The sequence below is a fragment of the Catharus ustulatus genome, chromosome 6 (assembly GCF_009819885.2).
Source record: "Catharus ustulatus isolate bCatUst1 chromosome 6, bCatUst1.pri.v2, whole genome shotgun sequence".
Taxonomy (NCBI): domain Eukaryota; kingdom Metazoa; phylum Chordata; class Aves; order Passeriformes; family Turdidae; genus Catharus; species Catharus ustulatus.
Window position 1 is genome coordinate 5,970,384 of NC_046226.1, and position 22,130 is coordinate 5,992,513.

General features: G+C 50.8%; 1 protein-coding gene across 1 annotated transcript; it reads right to left on the minus strand.

Moving 5' to 3' along the window:
• Positions 1-434: 434 nt before the first annotated feature.
• Positions 435-2,881, minus strand: SIX1 (SIX homeobox 1). Its single transcript, XM_033063017.1, has 2 exons — positions 2,261-2,881; positions 435-1,260 (listed from the first exon to the last, which is right to left on the minus strand). Exons 1-2 carry the CDS (start codon positions 2,818-2,820, stop codon positions 972-974), a joined length of 849 nt encoding a protein of 282 aa, XP_032918908.1. The 5' UTR covers positions 2,821-2,881; the 3' UTR covers positions 435-971.
• Positions 2,882-22,130: the final 19,249 nt, after the last annotated feature.

Sequence of the window (22,130 nt, forward strand, 5' to 3'; positions counted from 1 at the left end):
AAACCCGAAAGCACATGCGATTTTTGGTAACAAATACTCGAGACAGGCAGCGTCATCCGCGGGCTCTCTGCAAGCCGGGGGAGGGAGGCGGCGAGCGGGCACAGACGAGAGAAGGCAACGGGGAACTGGTGAGGCAGTTTAGGAGGAAATGGCCGTCGATTTTTATTATTACTATTATTATCCTAATTTTTAGCCACATCGATGCATTTTACCACCAAAGAGGAGAAAGGTGGGGGACGCGGGTCCACGGGAGCCCACTCAGTATCTGCCTCGCACGGCCGCGGTCAGACACAGGCACTTGGTAAAACTCTAATACTGCAGCTTTTGATATTTTTTTTCACTCTTTTTTCTTTTTTTTTTCCTTTTTCTTTTTTTTTTTTTTTTTTTTTTGGTGTTTTTAATTTAAATTAAATCGAAATCTTTTTGGTAAGGCTAAATATGAAAAATGTAAACGTAACTTCCCCTCCCTCCTCCCACTCCGACACAGGGCTCAGTACAGCGGTTCTCTCCCTCTGTCCCCGCTCCTCGGGGACCGGGCCAGGCAGCAGCAGGGATGCGCCGGCCGACCCTGCCCCACCGCGCCCGCGGCGCTGGGATTTGTTTGGGTGGAATCGGATCCAGCAGGGCTTGGGGTTTTTATTTTTTTTTTTTTCCCTTCCCCCCACCTTTTATTTTTTTGTAATTCCCATTGGAACCAACTCGTTTGAAATCGAAGGGCTGATGAGGGTTATTGCCGCTCTCTGCGTTTGGCTACGTGGAAAAAAAAAAATTAAAATCGTGGTGATAGTGGGAGCCGCTGCGGGGGAACTGGAGCAAGAGCCGATGTGGGGTTGTGTGAAAAGAGCCGAGAGTCCCGTTAAGAATCAGCGGGTGAGCTGTAAAATCGGGTGCTGTCCTCTACGTACAACCCAGAGCCTCTGTCCCCGAGCAGAACCTCCTCTCCCGATCCTCCGGCGGCCCGCCCAGGGCCTTTAGGATCCCAGATCCACCAGGCTGGACGTGAGGGGTCCCAGCAGCGAGTCCTGGAGCTGGTGGCCTTGGAGGCTGTGAGGGGTCTGGGACGGGGTTAAGCCGCTCAGGGAATAGCCGGAGCTCCTGGCGTGGCTGAGGTTCCCCTGCAAGAGCAGGACCGAGTTCTGATCCGGGCTTTGGGGAGGAGAAAACTCTTCCTCGGAGCTGGACATGAGGGGTTTGCTCCCATCCAGAGGCGAGAGTTGGTTCGGTTTGTTGGTGGCCGCGTTGTTGTTTTCCGTGTTCTCTCTGTGGAAAGGCGAAAAAAAAAATATTAAAAAAATTATATATATATATATATATATATAATCCCACAACGGGGATGTTAAGGCGGTGAGGATGGGCATTGTGCTAATGCCCACAGTAAATCCTTAATGTTTAATTCCAGCGTGGGAGTAGATGCTTCTCAAAGGGGGAAAAACAATCCTAATAATTTCATAACGGATCGTCCCTATTTCTTTTACCCTTCCTACAAATAAGTACACTGAACAGCCCGGTAACTTAGGTGAGGAGGGAAAAATTGGAGGAAAGGATTTTTTGAGGGGCGGTTTTTCTTTCTTTTTAATTAAAAATGAAAGTGCGGCCCGGGGACGAGCTGGGTGCAGGGTTTTCTCAGCAGGCTGGGTGGGAGGTGGCTGAAGGAGATGCCCTCCGTGGCTCTTTGCCTCCCCGGGCCGAGTGGCCGTCTCGCACCGGGGCCACCGTGTCGCCTGCCGGGGTGGCCTCAGCACGGGGCGGCGGCCCGGCCCGGCCAGCGCGTCCCCATCCCGGTCTGCTCTGCTTCCCCCCACGTCTCCATCCCCGAGCTGCATCTTTCTGCTCCGAGCTTCAGAGCTACCCTGCCCGACCCCCGGCAGCACACGAGCCCGCATCCCGACCCTTCCCGGAGTCCGGGTCCGCTCGCTCCCGGTTCACTCGGGAAGGGAAGCAGCAAACAAAGGCGGCGGAGCGGCCTGGAGGAGGACGGTGGGGGCTCGTGGTTCCCCCAGGGCAGGTGAGGCAGAGAGGAACTTGGGCGAAAAATCATTCCACGACAGAGGAAAATGTAACGCGGTTCAAGGAGGAAAAAAAAAATAGGAAAGAAAAGAAAAAAAGAAAAGGTATCTGAAGGGAGCTGAGTGTTTTCGCCGCTCCTATCCCATCCGGCTCCGGGTACTCGCCGCGCTCCCGGAGCAGCTCCCGGGGCTCCCAAACGCCTCCCGCACGGTGGAGCGGGGAGGAAAGCGGGGCACGGAGGGGTGGCACGTACCTTTCCTTCGCCTCCGCCGCTCGGTCCCGTTGCCTCCTGTTCTTGAACCAGTTGCTGACCTGGGTGGTGGTGAGACCGGTGGCTTCCGCCAACTCCCGCTTCTCCCGGGGGGACGGGTAGGGGTTGTGGGCGTACCATTCCCGCAGCACGCCCCGGGATTTCTCCTTGAAGCAGTAGCTGGTTTCCTCGCCGTCCCAGATGGTGCGGGGCAAAGGGAATTTTCGGCGGACGCGGTATTTGCCGACGGCGCCCAAGGGTCTGCCCCGCAGCTTCTCGGCTTCCACGTAGTGCGCCTTCAGCCAGAGCTGCTGCAGCTTGGGGTGGTTGTGGGGGGAGAACTGGTGGCTCTCCAGGATCTTGTAGAGCTCGCGGAAGTTGCCGCGGTGGAAGGCCACCACCGCCTTGGCCTTGAGGACGCTCTCGTTCTTGTGCAGGTGGTCGCAGGCCGGCAGCGACCAGAGGAACCGGCCCAGCCTCTCCAGGTTCCCCCCTTGCTGCAGCACCTCGCAGACGCAGGCGACCTGCTCCTGCGTGAAGCCAAACGACGGCAGCATCGACATGGCCGAGCGCGGCGGCCGCAGGAGGACGAGGAGAAGGAGGAGGAGGAGGACGACGACGAGGAGGAAGAGGAGGAGGAGGAGACGGGCACCCCGCGGGAGCGCAGCGGCGGAGGGGCGCGGGGTAGGCGCCCGCCGGGCCCGGGCCCGGTGCTGATCCCGATCCCGGTCCCGGTGCCGGCCCCAGAGCGGGGAGGCGCTGCAGCAGCCGAGGGCGGTGTGTCGGGCGAGCGGGGATGCTCGTCGCGCCGCCGGGGGGACTTTGTCCCCGCTCCGCCGCCGCCGCGCTTAAAGCGCCCGAGCCCCCGCGCCGCGCTGATTGGGCACCCCCGGCCCGGCCCGGCCCAGCCCGGACAGCCCAGCCCAGCCCAGCCCGGCCCGGCGGGCAGAGCCTCGGCACGGGCGGGCGGGGCCTGGCGGCGGGGACACGGCCCCGGACACGGCCCCGGCCGCGGCTGCGCGTCCCGCCGCCGCCTCTGCGCGGGTGCGGCCCCGGCGGCTGCGGGGGGAGCCCCGCCGCCCGCGCCCCCGGGCGCATCTCCGGGAAAGCCGCTGCCGCCGGCCTCTTGGCTTGCTTTCTTTCTTCCATCTTTTTTCCGCCCCAAAACTCCAGCCCCACGCCCGCCCGCCGTCCCCCTGGCAAGGCAGCGCGTATTTAATTACCTTAGAGCTGGGGGTGAATAAATAATGCTTTAGTGCGGAGCTGAATAACGCGCGGGGCCCGAGCGCCCCTTCCTGCCCCTCGTTCTGCCCTGGGGGGGCCCGCGGGTTGGGGCAGCCCCGGGCAGACCGCGGGCAGCAGCGCTGCACCCATCGGCGGCGCTTTAATTAGCCTAATCCTCATTTGCACACCCCCGCTCAAAAGCAATTATTTAAAAAATTAGAAAACAATTAGGCTCCCTAAGCAAAGATAATCTATTGTCAGCAGGGAGGTGAGGACAATGCGGTGAGATAAGAGCAGGGCGCGGGGGGCTGGGGGTGTCTTTATGGCTGTATTTATCTTTGATTAGATAAGTCGAAGCCCTTATTTTAAGCACACTCCAGAACGCCTTGGATTCAGGAATGAGTTCGTTCCGCGGGTGCTAAGAGCTATCGCGGGGCTCTTTAAAACCTGTTTGTCCTCACTAAGACAGTCGGATTTATTTGACGTACCAAGTCGGATTTATTGGAGCTCACCGCTCCAGGGGAAGAGGAGCCCGCTCCCGGAGCCGCGGGGCCGGGGCCGGTGGCGCTCCCGCTGCCCGCAGCCTCTGCCCGCGCCACGACGTGGGAAAGGCCGATATTTTCCTAAATCCGGATTGTTGTTTTTCCCACGTACTTCGCGTCTCGGGGCTGTTTAAATTAAGCCCCTGCCACCCAGTCTGTACAGCGACTGTACTATGTCCGCTGGAGTCAGGGCGCTTCCATATCCCATGACCATGTGTCTGGTAATTTTCCCTTGCCATTTTATTTTAGTACTTATGATGTTGCAGATGAAGTCTTAAAGAGCTGCAATGTCCTCCCAGAAGGAATGTCTACTTGGAACAGATCCTTATTGACAAGGCAGCTGTGTGGGGACCGGAACGAAGCCTTAAACCCGGCTCTAAAATCAACTAATACCCTAAAGTCTGGAGCAAGTGCGCAGAATTATAAGGCATGGGCTCGCCCGCGGCCGCGTCCTGGAGGAGCAGCGCCCTGGCCAGCCTAGGGGTGGGTTCCCCCATGGCTCATTTCTATTGTTACTAATTTTAAATTTTATTTTCTTCTTTCTAATGAGGGGCTCAGCTCGGGAAGAGCAGGGACCTGGGGGTTTGTAACTTCTGGATGAGAAGAGAAACGCAACGCGGGACTGGGGAAGTCCCTGGGCGTTGAAACGAGAGCGGGCTTCTCTTGCCCTCACGGTTCTCTCCTTTTTTTTTTTTTTCTCTCTTTTTCTTTTTTTTTCCTCCTGTAAAAGGCCGACCAAAACAAACGCCGCTCTTGCTGGGAATAAATAAATTATCCCGATGCGGCCGGTGGAAGAGCTGACAGACACGGACGAGGGCTGAGCGGCGGCTTCCTCGCGATTCTTGAGCGGGACTTTATTCTTCCGTCTCATCAAAATTCACATAAGGAGGGGACAGACCCGCCGGGGTCTACCTGGGAGTTGCTGCAGGCAAGGACAGCAGAGCGTCAATGTTCGTTAAGGCTCCGGGGCTGGTTTTCCTAAAAAATTGGGAACCTTTATTTTGAACCACGGAAAGAGGCAAACATATTTCCAGAACACCCCATCCCATTTAGCCCTTGAAAAAAAAAAAAAAAGACAAAAGTAACAACAAAAAAGAGAGTTTCGAGCCGCTCAAAAAAAAAAAAAAAATATGAACAAGGCAGATGCAAATAAGCAAAAAGCAAAAACAACACAACGGCGCGGAGATGCCGCCGGCCCCTCTCGGTCCTTGCTTTGCCGGAGGAGCAGCATCAGCTCGGCAGCATCACCCCGGCAGCATTAGCTCGGCAGCATCACCCCGGCAGCACCAGCCCGGCCGGAGCTCCAGGGCTGTCCCCGCCGCCCGGGCCTGGCCCCTCCGCACCCGCGGAGAGTTGGCGACAGAACGAGGGGGCCTCCGCTGCTCGCCCCCATTGCCCGGACACCCATCGGCTCCGTTTGTGCGGCAAATTAATTTATTCCCTTATTTATTCGATGTGTTTATACAACTCAGGGCAGGGATGGAGATGGAGCCCACGCAACGCGTTGCGGGTTTTTCCTCGATTTCGCCAGGAAATCAAAACAATGCAGAAAAAAAGAATAAACCAAATACATCACCCATCTCCTCCCGAGCTTAGAAATAAAGCTCTTCCCCAATCAAAAGTAAAATTTAATTTTTTTTTCTCTAAGTGTGGGGGTCTGGAGGAAACAAATAGCGCAGCAAAATAAAACCAGCAGTGGATTTTTGGGAGCCGCTTCTCGTCGGGATGAGAACCGTAGCTGAAGGTTGGGAGCCGGCGGGGCAGAAACACAACGCTGCCGCTCGCCGAACATTTCGAAGGCGAAATCCAAAACCGACCCATTAAGTCAATGAGGTTTGTGTTGTAGAGGCTCCTTTCCCATCCACTTGCTGTTCTGAAAAATAGATCGCATTTCGTTATCTCGAGTGAGGATCTGCAACGTGATACCGGATCCGCGCCGCCTTCCCCGCCGAATGCGAGGCGCAGGGAGACAGCCAGCTTCCCGGCTTATTCCCCAACAATAAAGGATTTGTATTTTCTTTCTCCCCCTCTCCCCCCCACGCTTTTATTATTCTATTTTTTAATGAGGAAGAACAAACCCCTCTCCATATGCACCGCTCTTCTCTTGCAGCAGCCTCTGGCCCGGCTCGCCTGCAAACCGGTGCGACCTTTAATTACTTGTTGGTAAATTGCCCTCCCGACACCTGTAAAAACAAAGCGGTGTCCGCGGGGCCCGGGCAGGGACACGGCCCGGGGGTGCCCGGCCCGGGGGTCCCCCCGCACCCAGCGGGGTCAGGCCGGGCCGGGGCTGCCGGAGGAGGGCCGGGCCGGGATGCTGGGGCAGGATAAGGATGAGGATAAGGCCTTCCCGATGTGGCCGATCCCCAGGGCACAAAGGGCTCTTTCTTCGCGCACTTACCGGGACATTTTTCAAAGGATTAGAGGTGATCACGCGTTGTTTTTTTTTTTCTCTTCGAGGGCCGATACGTCTTTCTGTCCCTGTCCCCCCACCTCCACCCTTATTTCCTCCTGCTTTTGCCATAAGACCCCCAGACCCCGTCCCCCCCTTCCCTTTTCGTTAATGTACCTCCTGGATGCTGATTCTTTTAAGCTACGAAGAATTTCCTTTTGGGAGGTGAAACCCTCCAGCTCCTCCTGTTCAGAGGAAAGTGCTAGTGATGGTAATACGGGGTGACACTAAATAAACAGTTAAAGCAGGGCTGGAAAGATGGAGTTAATTATCCAGTGAGCTACATTTAAACCGAGACCAGGAGGGGCTGATTTGTTTTGGCGCAGGGAACTGAGAAGGAGACGAGCCACCGAGGTCTCCTTGCTCCTCTTTGGTGGCTCTTTAACTTGTCCTTGCTGTCGCCAGCCCGGGGACCGGCGTCTTTTGGTCCGGGTGGGGAACCCCCCAGCTGGGACCCCCGAACCATGGCCCTCCCGGTTCCGTGGCCGCAGCTCTGGGAGTCTCTGTGCGACCGTGCATGGGAGCTGGCGATTTTAGGGCGTCCAGAGGTGATTTTCTCCATGTTTGTTTGCTTTTGTTTCCTAGAAGTTAGATAAATTCTCGTCCATGCGGCTCGCCGATGCCTGCGCTCTCAGGTAAGTCTGCACCCGAGCAGCAGCCTCGCGATGTGCTTTTGTTTTTTAAATTTTCCCTCCTGCTTCTTCCCTCTTTTCCTCTTTTTTTTTCCTCTCCTTTTTTTTTTTCTTTTTTTTTCCTTTCCTTTTTTTTTTTTTTTTTTTTCCTTTGAGAAGTCTGATATTAATAATCCCCGTATGCCCCGCTTTCCGGGTCATTACGGTACTGCTGGTCTCTAATCAATCCTAATGCGATGGCAATTGGAGTCTCTGATGAATGCATCTCAGGTTTCTTGTAATGGCTCTACCACATTTTCCTGGACCTCCTTCTTTAACCTGAGATGCCAGGGGGACGTCTCCGTTCTCAGCTGCTGATTACTTCAAGATGTTTGGGCTGGCGTGGGGAGAGAGGGAGCGAGCGAGGCAGCCTGCCCCTGAATAATCTGGAACTGAATTGGATGAGCCATTTCCTAAATCAAAGGACAACGGCGGGGTTTAACTTCTTTTCTGCACGGAAGCCTGCCGGCTCTCCTTGCAGCCGGCACGGGCTGTGCTGCTCTGCCCCGCGTGTTCGTGTCCGTGACACGGCCCTCGGTTATCCGGGGTGCGCAGCTCCCCCCATCAGCTGCAGTCCCGCAACACCCCCACCCCTCCATCCCCAGGGGAAAGGGGTGCTGGGATCCCTCCGCAAAGGGGTAAAGGGGTGCTGGGATCCCGGGAAAGGGAAGCTGGGATCCCCCCGGAGAGGAGTGAAGGGGTGCTGGGATCCCCCCGCAGAGGGATAAAGGGGTGCTGGGATCTCCCATAGAGGGATAAAGGGGTGCTGGGATCCCGGGAAAGGGATGCTGGGATGCCCCCGCAGAAGGATAAAGGGGTGCTGGGATCTCCCCATAGAGGGATAAAGGGGTGCTGGGATCCCCCCGCAGAGGGTGAAGGGATGCTGGGATCTCCCCATAGAGGGATAAAGGGGTGCTGGGACACCCCCGCGGGCGCGCAGGGACGCGCGGTGTTAGCGCGGCGATTCGCTTTTTCTCGACATTGTTTTTCTCCCTCTTCCCAGCGTTAATAGCATTTGCCGTAACACGAGGCAATGTTAGTTGCAGCTTCTGCCACTTGCTTAATTTTAAAAATTTTTAAAAAATAAGATACTGCAGCAGGAATTAGGCAGCGGCCAAACCGGGCGCGGGTTCCAGCGCTGCTTCGCCGCAGCCGGCAGGATGTTCCCTCGGGATGCGTCTCCTCCGTGGGAGAAAAACACTCCCCAACTGCCCCTCTGCAGCCACTTCGGCAGCGGGATAAACCCCAGAGCGACCCAACACGCGTGGGTGGCTTCGTCTCTGCCCCTATGAGATGAGGATGTGCTGAGGGCGAGGGGCAGAATAATATTTGAAACGAATAATTGAATCTCTCAGCGCCGGATGCGATGTAAAAATGAATCCCCGGCAGACGAGCAGCGAGGGGTAAATCCAGCCCCTTCCCCGCGGGGTCTGGCGCTGCGTGGGGAGGCAGCAGTCGCGGGTGAGGTATTTGTACTGAGGGCGTGGGTGGGTCCCCCCGCACCTCGGTGGTGCCACATCTGCCAGGAATGAGTCACTCGCAGAACCGAAACAAACCGCGGGCGCCTTCTGCGCTCGGGGAGGCGGCTCCAGCCCGGCCGATGTCCCCGGGGTGCCGGGGCTGGGCTGGGGGTGCGGGGCACGGCAGCTCCCCCTGCACCCGCACTGTGACAGCCACCCGTGTGTCACCCCACACACGCCGCGTGTGCGCTCCCACCGACGGGCACACACCCCCACCTGTGCCCACACCCCAAAATCCACCCGTGTGTGCGGGGCACTCCCCACCCCCTGTGTGACACTCCCCACCCGTGTGTGTGACACTCCCCACCCGTGTGTGCCACACTGCCCCTCCTGCACCCTCCTCAGGCGGCACAGAAGCCCTGCCCGCGCTCCCGTGGGCACACAGCTCTCACCTGCGGGCAGACCCCGTGTGTGCTCACACAGAACGCACCCGCAGCCCTGTGTGCACGCACCCAGCCGAGCTCCGTGCCCCATCCACGCGTGAACCCCCCACCCGCATCTGTGACACCCACCCACACTCGCACGGATCGTTCCCACCCGTGTCTGGGGCAGGGAGCTCAGGGATTGGTCCTGTCTGTCCCTGCCTTAGATGATGGTTTGGACGGGGGCGCTGGACGCCGGGAAAACGGCAAAAAAACCCCAAATCCCCTTATTTGTTACAACAACAACAAACAGCAAGGGTGATGGTTGTTTGTTTGGTTGGGCTTTTTTTCTGCAATGCATTATTGTAATGATTTTTGTGCAAAATGATTGGAGAAAAAATAAAAGTCGTATTTTGAGTCCTCCCCAGGTCGAGGCAGGCACTTTGAGGGTTCTCCTCCCCCTGTGCCATCCCCCAGCAGAAATCCTTCTCCCCACCTGGCCAGCTGCTCCACACCGGGAGCAAGGTGCTGCCCGGGGGCTGCGAGGGTGGCAGCTGGACTGGGGACAGGATTTACATCCCAGGCTCTGTTTGCCTGTGTGCTTTGCATTCGGGTACTGAATCAAATATTTCTGTCGCTGGGGGACTGTGCCAGTTTGAGCTGGGCCAGGGAAGAGGCACCATGACCCTTTTGGATGGGTGTGTGTCCCTGTGGTGGGTCAGTGGGATATGGGGTTGTGGGGCAGTGGGGTCCTGCCTTCAGCCACCCAGCGCTGGGGGGCCCATCCCGCACCCACCATCCCGGTGGGTTTCCAAGCTGGCTGCGAGGAGGGGACCTTTCACCTCTCATTAGTGATGCCATCAGTGGCTTGGCAGAGCTGAGCTGAGGTCATGTTACATATGGCACACAGTCTGTTCAGCGCCGGCAACGCCAGCTTTGAAATTTTAGAGAGGGGAAAGGTCACCTTGCGTAAGCCGAGGTCTGGGGGTCCTCCGGTCTGTCTGCGCCCTGGGTGGGTCTCCATATGCCTCTGTCGTCGCCAGCCTTGCTCTGTCTGGCCCTGAGAGATGCTCAGCCCCTCTTCTCTTCCATCTCCTGAATTTGCAGGGAATATTTTCACACTGCCTTTCTTTTTCCCTGACAGAAAACCTCTCCCAGCGCTGTTTTTTTCCTCCTTTCTCTTCCCAGCACAAACCTGTCTCTAACAACTGATTATTTTTTTCAAACATATTATGCAGCTTTCCAGGAGAAAATGAGTTGTCTGTGTTTATCAGCAGATCTACCCAGACGGATAAGTTTACTCTTCTCAGACCTGGGTGTATAATTTCATAGACCTTCAAAAGTGTCGTGCTTCCATGGTGATTAAAACTCGCTCCTGAATCTTGCTGGGGCATTTCAGGTTTCATGCCACTGGATCTTAGGAAAGCACATCTGTACAGCAGTATATCTTTCATCTGAAGGGCCAAAAAAAAAAAAAAGAAAAAAAACGCAAACCAAATATATTTTGTATTGGGAAAAATATGACACATTGCGATAAATCATTTCCTGGTGTAATTCACTACATTGAATTTCAGCAGGATCCTTTTGGAGCTTCATCTGGAATGATTCTGGAGGTGCTGACTGCAGGGAAGAAGTTACCAGGTTCCCACGTATCACAACTGACAGGTAAGTTCATGCTCCTTCTCAGCCCCGCTGCAGAATCTTATTTTGCACTTTATTGTTTTAAATACGTGGGGCCTGATCCTTAAGCTCTTCAAGTAACTTGGCCGGGAGTCTCTGGCATGCAGCTGTTGCAGGGAGATCTTCAAAAGGACATTTGCTTCTTCACAGGTCATAACTAAAAAGGCTCTAAATGAAATAGATGCTTATCTTGAGGATCCGGGAGAAGCTGGAGCTGAACCAACATGCAGTGGATTCGGGATACACCTTTCTGTCTGCTCCACTGAAGCATCCACGCAGCCAAATTAAAGGGAGCTTGATCTAATTTCCTACAAATAGGGCTACTTGCATGGATTTTAATTTTTAAGTAGGAGTATTCTGTATTCTGCCTTTCAAAGAGGGAATTTGGGAGCAGAAGTATGAGAAGGCTTACTTTCAGAAATGGAGATGCTGCAATCTATTTATGGTTTTTGTCATAAACTGTGTTTCCCTAGCATGGGGCTAAACTGTGCCCTTGGTTATTGAATGCAAATCTGCTGATTTAAATGGAGCTCGTTGCAAGTGGGAACAGGACTTAGCCATCATTTTCCTCTGCTGTCTAATCACTGTAGTCTGAAGAAAAGCAACATATGTATAATGGTAGCTGAGATGCAGGAGGGGTGGAAGCTTTCTACCAATGAGAACCACATTAAATAATTAATTCCCAATTGCCTTTCTACATTAGTGCTTTCGGCTATAAAAGCTGGTCAGCTTTGTAAGGCCCCAGGCAATGAAACATTTGGTGCATTGTCAGTCCAAAAGTGGAGGTAATAGATATCCAGCGTGGCTGCAAAAGTGCTGCTCTCCATCCTGCCATTTACATATTCCAGCTGCACAGCCTCATTCCTCATCCCTTCCTTTGCCTTACTGAAGTTTGACAGGACAGCATCTCTTCCGAGGTGGCTGCTGAAGAAGCCAAAAGTGGATTTATTTTATCAAAAAAGAGAGGAACTTCATGTCTGAGTCTAAAAACGGAGTGTACAAAGCTGGCCTCTCTTATCAGCAGACAGATCTGACAGGTTAATAAGGAAAAGACTGAACTTCCCCCTCCTTCCCCATTTGCCCCCCTTGCCCCATCTGCTGTCCCCCAAGCCCAGCCTGTCACCTCAGGTCACGATGGGATCTTTGGGGCTCACACAAAAGGTCTTGCCATGAGAAATGACTTCACAAAGCCTTTTGATGTGCAAGTCATCAGAGGCTGCTCCCTCACCTTCTGAGATAAAGGTACCTGTGCGTGTGTGTATGAAGCTGAAGAAGAAAAGGAAGTGTTGGAATAAATTGCCTTGGGGAGGTGGGAGATTCTCTGTTTAAAAACAGGTCTAGACAAACATCTGTCAGAAAATACCGACGTCTATTTGATCTTGTCTTGGAGCTGGGGGAAAGACTGAATGGTGCTGTCAGGTCCTTTTCAGCCCTGAGAGAACACAGTTACACACATGTATTTATATCTGCTCAGGTGTGTCTATAAATGTATCTATTTCTGCGCTTTCAGGGACAAGCTCTTGGCCTCTGATAATTTGTGCTATGAATATTGCAGGTACACCCAACTTTACTCTCTTTTTTGGTTTCATCAAATTTGAGTTTCAGTTCTATTTTAATTTCCTTTGTGCCCTGAATGGATCAGATCACAGTGTCTTAGTCTACTGACTGTGTTTTTCTCCCCTCCTCTTTTTCTCATATTCAAGTGAAGTTCCTTGAATTCAGGGAGATTTCCAGCAATTCCACTTAACTCCCAAAGCATCTCTGTGAATACTCATGGAGTTGCACCTCCTGAGGTAAGGTTGTAGTAGTAGACATTTATCTTTATCATCAGTTGCAATAGATGGGTGCTTGGAGAGGTTGTTAGGCTGAACATGAGGACAGCATGAAAAATTTGGGGTTTTTAATGATTATTTTTGTACACAATCACTTCCCAAAGCATTTCTCAGCTTTAAAGACAACGTGGTCGTGGCTGCTGCTGGCACCCCTATAGTTTCTTCTCAAGCATGCAGGATCACTGAGGATCACTGAGCTGAGATGCAGCTTTGAGGGGTGTGTTGGCAGCTCATTTGAGTTTATGTATGGAGGATTGGGAGATGCCAAGGGCCAGGACTTGTGATCCTTTACACAGCTTCCAATATTAATTATGAATACTTCCATTAAAATCCATTTGGAAGGCAGTTTTATCACCATGAAACTTCCCTAAAGATGGGGCTCTGTGCAACTCAGCATTGGAGATAGAGGAGAGTGATAGAAAATTTACATTCCAGGGAGGTGAAAAAGGAGGAAACCGTACAGCAATTCTCCTGTTGCTGCCCCCAGAGCACAATTACACCAGGCAACACCAATATTCCCTTGACATCCTGGTGTGTGGAAGCAGGAGGTGCTGCAGCAAATTGCAAAAATCAAACATTACAATTTTGTAGCAGAAACTGAACTCTGAAATTCTGAAGCCAAAATCTGGGCTGCAAAAGCTGATCTAGGATTTTAGCCTTCGTGAGGTTTTAGAAGTGACTTCTCTTGCTTATCCACCTAATCCTTCCAAAAGATCTCTGTCCCCCTGTAGCAGAGCCCTTTGTGACCACGTTTGTGATCAATGTGTGATCAGTCACACACAGGGTGACCTGGTAGAAATCACCTGGCTGAAGTCAATGCACTGGTGCAGCAGGTTGAACTCTGCAATGACCATGGAGGGGACACATTGCTACTTCTGCCAAGACCACAGAGAGACAGAAACCTTTGTCCTGGGGACAGGCAGGGGCAGAAAGCCATGGTAGTGCCTGAGAACGAGCAACCAGAGCTCACGAGTGTGTCCTTGGGCAGGGTTTGGAGAGCAGCTGTGACTTCAGTTCACATTTTGGATGTACCTCTCCTGCATGCTCGTTCAGGGACTGTGAGCATCAGAGAGAAGGTGAATTCTGAGCTCCTCAGGCACAGAAAACCAGAGGGGCTCTTGCAGGGTGTGCTTTGGCATCAGGACGAGGAGCTCTGCAGGACAACCTGTGGCAGAGCTTGGCCAGGCTGTGCAGTAAAGGCAGGGTGAGAAAGGGACAGTGACTGTCCCCTAGAGCCACATCCAAGAGGAAAGAGCTGTTCCAGGGGGCACACGAGCACAGGCTGGCTGTGAGCACACACGAGCTTGATGTTGGACCAGGTCTGCAGCAATGATGCTCTGCAACAAGGGCGATGGAAATCACACTCATTTTATAAAGGAGCCCTGTGGAAGCACAAAGGGCTGAGATGGGCTGTTCCCCTTCTCTTATCTCACACTCTAATATTTTAAACACCACTTTTCCTAAGGTCTGCCTGCAGAGGGTGGGGCAGGCAGGACACCAAAGGCAAATTCCATCCATCGAGTGCCTGTTTGCCATTCCCAAGTGGCACATTTGCATGCACCGGAGGCATCGGTGTCAGATGGTTTTTTGGGGTGAAGGCAGAGGAGGAAGGGGAGGCTCTTCCCCTCACCTTTTTTTTTTTTTTTGTACATTCCTTTTGCTGGTGAACCATTTACCACCGTGGCTGGGGAGGTTTTTCTGATGCCTCTTGGGTTTGTTCTGCAGCCAGCACTTCTGATTCTGTCTGGCCACATATTGTATTTGGCTGGTTGTCTCCCTCACTCTGAAAATTCCTATTTTTTTAGGGGTTTATTTTTTCTTCTCTGTGGCATTTTAATATCTCAGAATTGGCACCTTTATCAAGAGATTAAAGGTCTGTATACAAACAGCTGTTTTACAGGCAAGCTTTAACACAGGTAACAAGTAAGAACCCCTTGTAAAAGAGAATTTGGGGTAAATTTCTTGAGTGTGGGTAACACTTAAAATATTTCTTCCACAAAACTAAGGTATTACATACAATTCCTGAGCTCACAGTGAAGTAAACCACCGTGAATTATTCAGGTCATTAAAACTTTAAAACCATTTTTGGGGAAACTAGGAGAAAATGAAGCATTATTGACCTTGAAAAGTTTCTACAGCAATGAGAGAAAATCCATATGCTTTTGGATGGGTGGTAGAGGCAGTTCAGCTAAAGGGAATGAAAGAGGAGAGCCACAAATCTTTTACCCTAATAATTTGTTTCACACTCTGTTAGAAAAACCATTGGAAATGTATCCAGGGTTGTGCTGGAACTGTCTTGGCACTGCAGGTCTGAGCTTTTTATTGAGGTTAGTGAAAGCAGTTCAGAGCTTGGCCCTGGGAATTGGGAAGAGCTGGATGGTGAGGATCATGCAGCCAACAGACTCATGCAAGGAGCAGGGATACCTTGGCAGGGAGAGCAAGGACTGAGTTTGTCCTACTTTGAACTTGTGTAAAAGCAGTTTTAACTCAAATCCTTTCCTTTTGATGATCTGGAGTAGATCTTTTTCCCTTCACCACCTGTGAGTTCCCATGTTCTGTTCTCCATTAAAACCTTCCATCTGCTAACTTCTGGGGATCTTCTTTCCTGGCATGTTCCTATCTTGCATCCACCCTCTCCTGCCTGACACATAGTGTGGAATGCACTAGCAGGTGCTGGAAGAGTGAAAGGGCACAAGTCAGGAGGGACAGCAGCTCAGAGGGCTGGTTTTGGCAAATTCCAGCCTGACCCAAGGGCAAGGACTCCTCAGCTCAAGGGAACAGCATGACCCTGGCTCTGCATGGGGCTGGCACGCTGTGGGACAGGCTGTGGAAGGTGCTGGGTTACAAGGACTCCAGGACAGTGGGAAAGGAAGCCCAAGGAACAGCAGTGTGGAGGTGGATTAGCTAATTAATGCCCAGCTTGGTTAGGAAGTTGGAGCCAGGCATGCAAGCCCTGCTCTCCTCTCCTCGTTCTAACCCCTCTCACTGTGACTGTGGCAAAGGGAGCCACTGGAGTCCACCATAGGAAAAGTAAATGTTGTTGTTTCAGACAGAGAATGGTTTATTCTACAGCAGAACAGAGGGTGTGTTCTCTTTGAGAGTTCACACTGAGCTCAGGGGGTTGTAGCCCACCAGCTGCCAGTGAGGCTGCTCCTTCTGGCAGGCACAAGCCCAGGTGCCAGGTGTGTCACCCTAAACCCACAGGTGACCAGGGGATGTGTGCAGAGCTGCTGTGAACACATCCAGCAGCTCCAGGGTGGTCCATCACCTCCTCCCTGCCAGCAGGTCCTTTGCTGGTGTCTGGGACAGTTTTGGGCCAGGTGCCCAGGGTAGGATGGAGTCACTGGGCTGCCATGGGGCTGTGAGGGGCAGGATGCAGCTGGAACAGGCTCAGAAGCCAGCAGTGCTGGGGGACAGGGGGTACAAGCTCTGCCCTTCCCCACTGGAGCTGTGTGATCCTTTGTATAATCCCTTTAGCTTCGATGGCACCATGGTGATTTACAGCACTAATGCTTTGATCCAGAACATGATGGACCATGGGACACAAATTAAAATATGAGAGATGACTGCAAAGCACAAGTTTCCATTTGTGGCCAGCTATTTTGTGAAGACGTGACTACAACCAGGTGTGAAGATCTTGCAGGAGATGAGGGGAAACCAAGCCAGTCCAAACAGATTTGTTAGAATGTGAACAGGAGCACAGCAGCGTGCTATTAATAGGATTTACACAGATTAGTAAACTAATCTGTGCATTTCAGATTGGATTTCATATTATGGAAAAGAAAATTAAGCACATACCACACAGACTTTCCAGGCAGTGATCTGTGAGTGGGATCTATTTGCTGGTGGAAGTGGGTGCTCAGAAAAGTTGTGACAGCTCTGTTGGGTGGGTCAGTGACACCCACTGGGAGCCCAGGAGGGGGATCAATGTTATAGGATGCAGAGCTGTGCCAGTGCATTTGGGAGACAGACAATGAAAGGAGCAGTTTGTTTAAGGAATGGCTCTTAAAATGCATTGCCAGGAGGTAAAGCAGTGCCCAGCCTTGGCTGCATCACCGCTGGTGAAGAGTTGTCCTCGTGGCTCAACTAAAATGAGAAGCTGTGGCTGCCTCATCTGTGGGAATGTTCAAGGCCAGGTTGGATGGGGCTTGGAGCAGCCTGGTCTGGTGGGAAGTGTCCCTGCCTAGGGGATGAGATCAATTTTAAGGTCCCTTCCAACCCAAACCATTCTATGTTTCTGTGAAAAGTAACTTTCCCTTCTCTGTAGGCTGAAGAGGAGCAGAATGGGTGAGATGTTCCTGAAGTGGGGAGGTAAAGGGCTCCTCAAAGGGAAGGGCAGAGCTCTATTGCTGTGCCCTGCTCCTGGTACCACCAGGGAGGTGGGAGGCACTGCCACAGCTTAGAGAGAGATTGAGCACCCAGGACAATTCTGAGCAGTCATCTGTGTAAACTGAAAGTTCCATAGCATCCAACAATCCATTATATATATTTTGTATAGATAATACCAAATAATATATTTAGATTATATAATTTAATCTAAATATTTCATTGCATACTAGAACATAATATATAATTAATATATCATATATCATAATATATAGAATACATTTAAATATAATTTTATATAAATAAATAAATAAATGTGTTTGATCGATAGGGTCTGGCCTCAGTATTTTGACTGTGCCATTCCAGATGGGTGAGCCCCAGCCTGGCTGTACCTCTTGCCACAGAGAGGGGAAATGCTGTTACTGTTGTTGTACTGATGGGGAAATGTAAATCCAGATGTTTAGGAACTGGACTTTTGGTTCCAAGTGGTTAACATCAGCTAATCTTGGGATAGTTATAGTTTGAGCTGCCTCTGAGTAGGGCTTGAAAAACAAAGTATAACCCGTCTCTCTCTTTGTGCTTCCTGTTTTTTTGCAAAAATAAAAGTATTTGGAACATTTAAACACTCATTATAGTCAGGACTGAAGGAGGACCACCAGTAGACTTTCAAATCTCTGGTTTAGGAAAAGCTTTAAGAGGCTGAATGAGCTGAGCAGCCCAGTGACTTTTCTTTTGCAACACCTTGCTAGGTTACAGCAAATAAAACTCACAAAATTAATTTGGTTTTTCTGGGACAACAAACATTTTGGATTTTTCCTGGGCCAGGGCTGAGGGTGGCAGCTAATAAAAGGCACATCAAGAAGATTTCTCTCCCTTTTCTGCCTCCTTTCACACAGCCCTGGAAGTCTCCTCTGTCCTTGCTATGGGTGATAACTGAGCTGAAAACCATTTGTTACAGCTGGGAGCCATTTGCTTTGTGATAATTATGGATGCACCAAAATGCAGTTTGTGTGCAGACATCTATTGAGGTGTGGTGTGGAGCTGGGTCTCCAGTAACCTGCCAGGGGATGGTTTGTGCTGCCAGTCTTGAGAGCTGCCAGGAGCAGGATGCTCTGGAAATCCTGCCTGTGTTATACAGGGATGTAGGATGAATTTGCTTGAATTCCTTAAAAACAGAACTGCTTCTACAGTGGTGATTTTAGGAAATGCTTTTGTCAGTAAAATGTGTCTTTAACTTGAGTTATACTGAGGATTTTTTTAAAAAAAATTGGCTGTTGTCTTTACTGGTTATACTGCAGTAGTCTAGAAAATGAATTCAGAAACCTAATCTTAAGTTTATGGAAATTGCAGCTTTAAAAAATATTCTCTTGAATCTGTAGACCATTAATTAATTTTATTTCTAAAACAGCACCTATTTTATACCCTGCTTATTTTCCTGAGTGTCTTGTTGCACACAGTGCTATCAGACCCAAAGGCTTGAAGAGCATGAGGCAACACCAGATTTGAGATAAAATGCAGATAGATAGATAGATGTGACACACCCAAATTTATATGTATTCTGGCTTGGAGACCTTCAATATGTCCAAATTTATTTCCGTATTTTAAAACCAGGAACTTAAGAATGAAGTTGAGCAGGAAGTTGTGGCCGTAACCCCTTTGCCTACTTCCCCTCTCTCACCATCTACTAAATATGACAAAGCCCATAAATTGTGAAAGCTGACAAATCAGAGCATTGCTTAAGTATAAGACTGAGACTTGGGGCCAGGAGATTTCAATCTTGCATTACCTGGAATATATCATTACTGACAGACTTGTTGGGATTCGATTTCTACCGCCTATAAAGTGGGATTCTCAAATCGTGTCGTGCCAGCCTCGTTGCCTTTGATGACATGATACTCTGCTTGGAAAGGGAAGAGCCATCAGATGTGACACAGCTTGGCATCCACCAGCCTTTGGTGCTGTTCCATGCCCCAATGAACTGGGGAAACGTGATCTGGGCAAACCTCTGTAGGGTGGGTGGGAAATTGTTCTGAAATTGTGATTGTCTTGTGGTTCCAGCTCAAAATATCATCATGTCTTGATCAAGGGTTTGCCCTCAGCATGGCTTTAGGCTGTGTGTGCAGGGATGTCTTGGATGTTGGAAGAGGGTGTGCTTATTAAATACAGATAAACTGATGGTTCTGCACAAGTTTCACAGGGTGGAGAGCTGGATCCTGAAACGTGGGATCTTGTGCTGGAAGTAGAGCTTGCAGGACAGGAGGCACTTCTTTCACTGCATGTGGCTCTGGTAAAACTTAAGTAGGATTGTTCACGAGTTTTGGGCTCAGATATTGCTCTCCTTCTGCTTTCCAGTGTTATGAGTATGTTCAAAACAGCTGCTTATTTCACATTCATTTATTGTGGCTTCTGAAAAGACCCTAATAATTGAGAATAGTTAAGAGATGAACAGAAATAGGCTCTACTTTAATCTGAGGGCTTGGTCCTCCAGGCCACCAGCAAATGACTATTCCCTGTTTGTCATGAGCATTATTCCCCTGAAACAAGACTTGCTTTTGTAACCCAGCCTGATTCAAAATGTGAGAAAGATTCAGATTTGGTGAAGAAATCTGGGAGGAACAGGAGAACTTCTCACTGTGTACAGGAGAGCTATGCTTGCTGCCATTACAGGGTAACAAATACAAACCCTGAGCAACTGCTCAAGTGGTTTCATTTGCTGGGGCTGATTTTCCCAAAGGAATGGGATGAAGCTCTCCTGTGAGGCTCAGGTTAACTCTGGTTTGCACAAGAAAAAACCCCACAATAATTACAAGAACCTGAGGGCAGAGGGAGTTTACTGAGACCTGCTGAGTGTGGCAGGAGATGCCAAATGTCCTCCAGGCACCTTTGGGCCAGTGAACTGCCCTGGAGCCATGGAGGGCTGGCTGGTGCTGTGTGATCTCTGTCCTGGGACCAGGCATTCTGCAGCACTGCTGGTCAGTGCAAGGACTGTGCCTGGAATGTGCAGCATGTCCTGTGCTCCTGGGAGCACTTCCAGACCCTCCCTGATAAAGCCAGACCTTGAAATAGGCTGCTATCAACAGCCTGCTGCCAGGTACTGCTGTTTTTGGAAGTCCTGGGTCCTACCTCATATCAAGAGGTCTGCAGGGCTGAGGGGAAGATGGCAAATGAGAGCAGCCCCTAAACACCTCCCTTGGAATTTATCTGGTGGGTCCTGGGGAGGTCACAAACAAAAAAAACCATGGGGAAGATGCCACAGGGGCTCAGCTGAAGCCCCTCAGTGCTCACTGAGCTGGATCCTGGGCTTGCTGTGGTCCTGTACCCCAGTCCTTGTCCTCGTGGGCAAATGTGTGAAAGTGAGTCTTACTTTTCTGGCCTGGAGTTCATTGCTTTCTTGGCAAATCTGGGGTCACCAAACCCTGAGGGTGATGTAAGAAGTAAAAACACCTCAATGTTTTGAAGCTCTGTGGAGAGCACCACTACATTAGTAGGGAAGAGAAGTGCTACAGCAGCCCTCAGAAGCTGATGTGATTCCCCACACAGGGGTGTGATGTGCCCAAATCCTTCCACATGCAGGTGCTATCACCTCCCTAGGGTTTGCTGCTCTCTCACTGATGCTGTGTGAATCTGCCTCTCCTCCAAGGACAGCACTGACAGGGAGGTTAGCCCCTGCTGCCTCTGCTGCTCTTCTGCCACAGGCTCTGAGCAAGGGGACAGCACATTTATCAGCAGCAGGTCAGAAATCTGACCATGTCTGTGGTGCAGTTTTGGGACTGAGCTCTAATACATGTTGCCTGCAAGAGGGAGAAGAGGTTGCAGCTCTTGCACAACTTCATAGTGGACCTCAAAATATTTTTTTTTTTTACTTTTAATCTGATCAATGCTCACTTCCACCTGCATGCAATATAACACAACAGATAATGTTTTTTAATACAGACAACTTGTATTGCTGGCAAAGGCTGCCAAAAGCAAGTCTGACACTATATGAAATATTTTAGAGATTGTAAATATGCTTGGGATGGTATTGAGTGTTGCCTTTTAGAGCAGCCTTCTGATCCCCTGGCCTGCCTTGGTTTGATTAAGCAGCAGTAAATAGCAAAATCCCCAGCATCTCCCTAGGACATGAGTAACATCTAAACTGTCATTTGCTCTCAATGTCTTTTTTTAAGAAACTGCTGTCTTAGGACACGTGCACAGCTCAGGCTCTGGACTAACCCTTCCTCATTCCCCTGAGCATTTCTCCCCCTCAGCTCCTTGGACTTTCTCAGATTGCTTTGATTTAGAAGTGAGTGGCTTTGGAGTCCTCCAGGCCCTGCGTGTGCATCACCCTGAGCTAACAATCCAGGTAGGAACAGTGTTTTGGAGGGTGAATGCTTGGAGGCTCAGGGATGCTGGTCCAGGGCCAGTCTGGTTATCAACAGGGCCATTGGTCAGCACGAGAAGGTGGCTGTAAAGACAAGAAATAAATGAAAGAAGCAAGCTCAGCTTTGTCAGGGGATGCTGCATCCAAGTGGGATTGGGCTCCGAGGAGGTGGCGTGAGCCAGTGGGCAAAGCAACAGGGGGAGTCAGAGACCTGGCTTTGCAACCTGTGCCACCCACTGCCTGCATGGCCTGGGCACATCACATCACCTCCCCTGCTCTCTCCTCCCAGCCTGCTTTTATTTCTGTGCCTCAGGGGAGGGGCTGCATGTGCAGCTGCAGGCGGTGTAAGGGATCCCACGAACACAGAGCTCGCTGCCTGTCAGCGTGCAGGCTGGGAAAGAGAATGATGTGCTGTAATATTCTGGGAGTCCTTTCAGAACCTAAGGTCTATCACAAAGCACTTTGGCTGCCACAACAAAGCTTATTGATCAGCCTCAAGTATTTCAAATTGTGTCTTTCTGCCCGAGAAGTAGCAGGATGAAGAATTAAAGCACTTACACAGGAGAATATTGTACATGAGTTATTGAGTAACCATCAGCTGCTCCATTCCTCTGGACTGCATGCAACTCCTGAACATTTTATCTCTTTCCTTCAGCTTTTGCAGCCCTGTGCCAGCTTCTGTAGCATATAAACTAGGTGCTATTTTTATTGAATCTGGCTTTAATGCTGTAGATTTTTCACACGTGTGTTGGTTTTTTATTGTTGGTCTCATTCCTGAACTTTCTGGCACCTCTAAGTGTGAAATTGGTTATGTGCACGTTGCTTGGCAGATGAATTCCTATTTCTGGGAATCGTTTTCCTTCTACAATGTATTTTTACATTAAAAATGTGATCTGTATCCATATAG

What these genes read in the sequence shown, in the direction of transcription:
- SIX1 (XM_033063017.1), bottom strand. Translation starts at nt 2,820, where the DNA reads ATGTCGATGCTGCCGTCGTTTGGCTTCACGCAGGAGCAGGTCGCCTGC. An exon ending in GCGGCGGAGGCGAAGGAAAG is followed by an intron (nt 1,261 to 2,260) that starts GTACGTGCCACC and finishes GCCTTTCCACAG; the next exon opens with AGAGAACACGGAAAACAACA.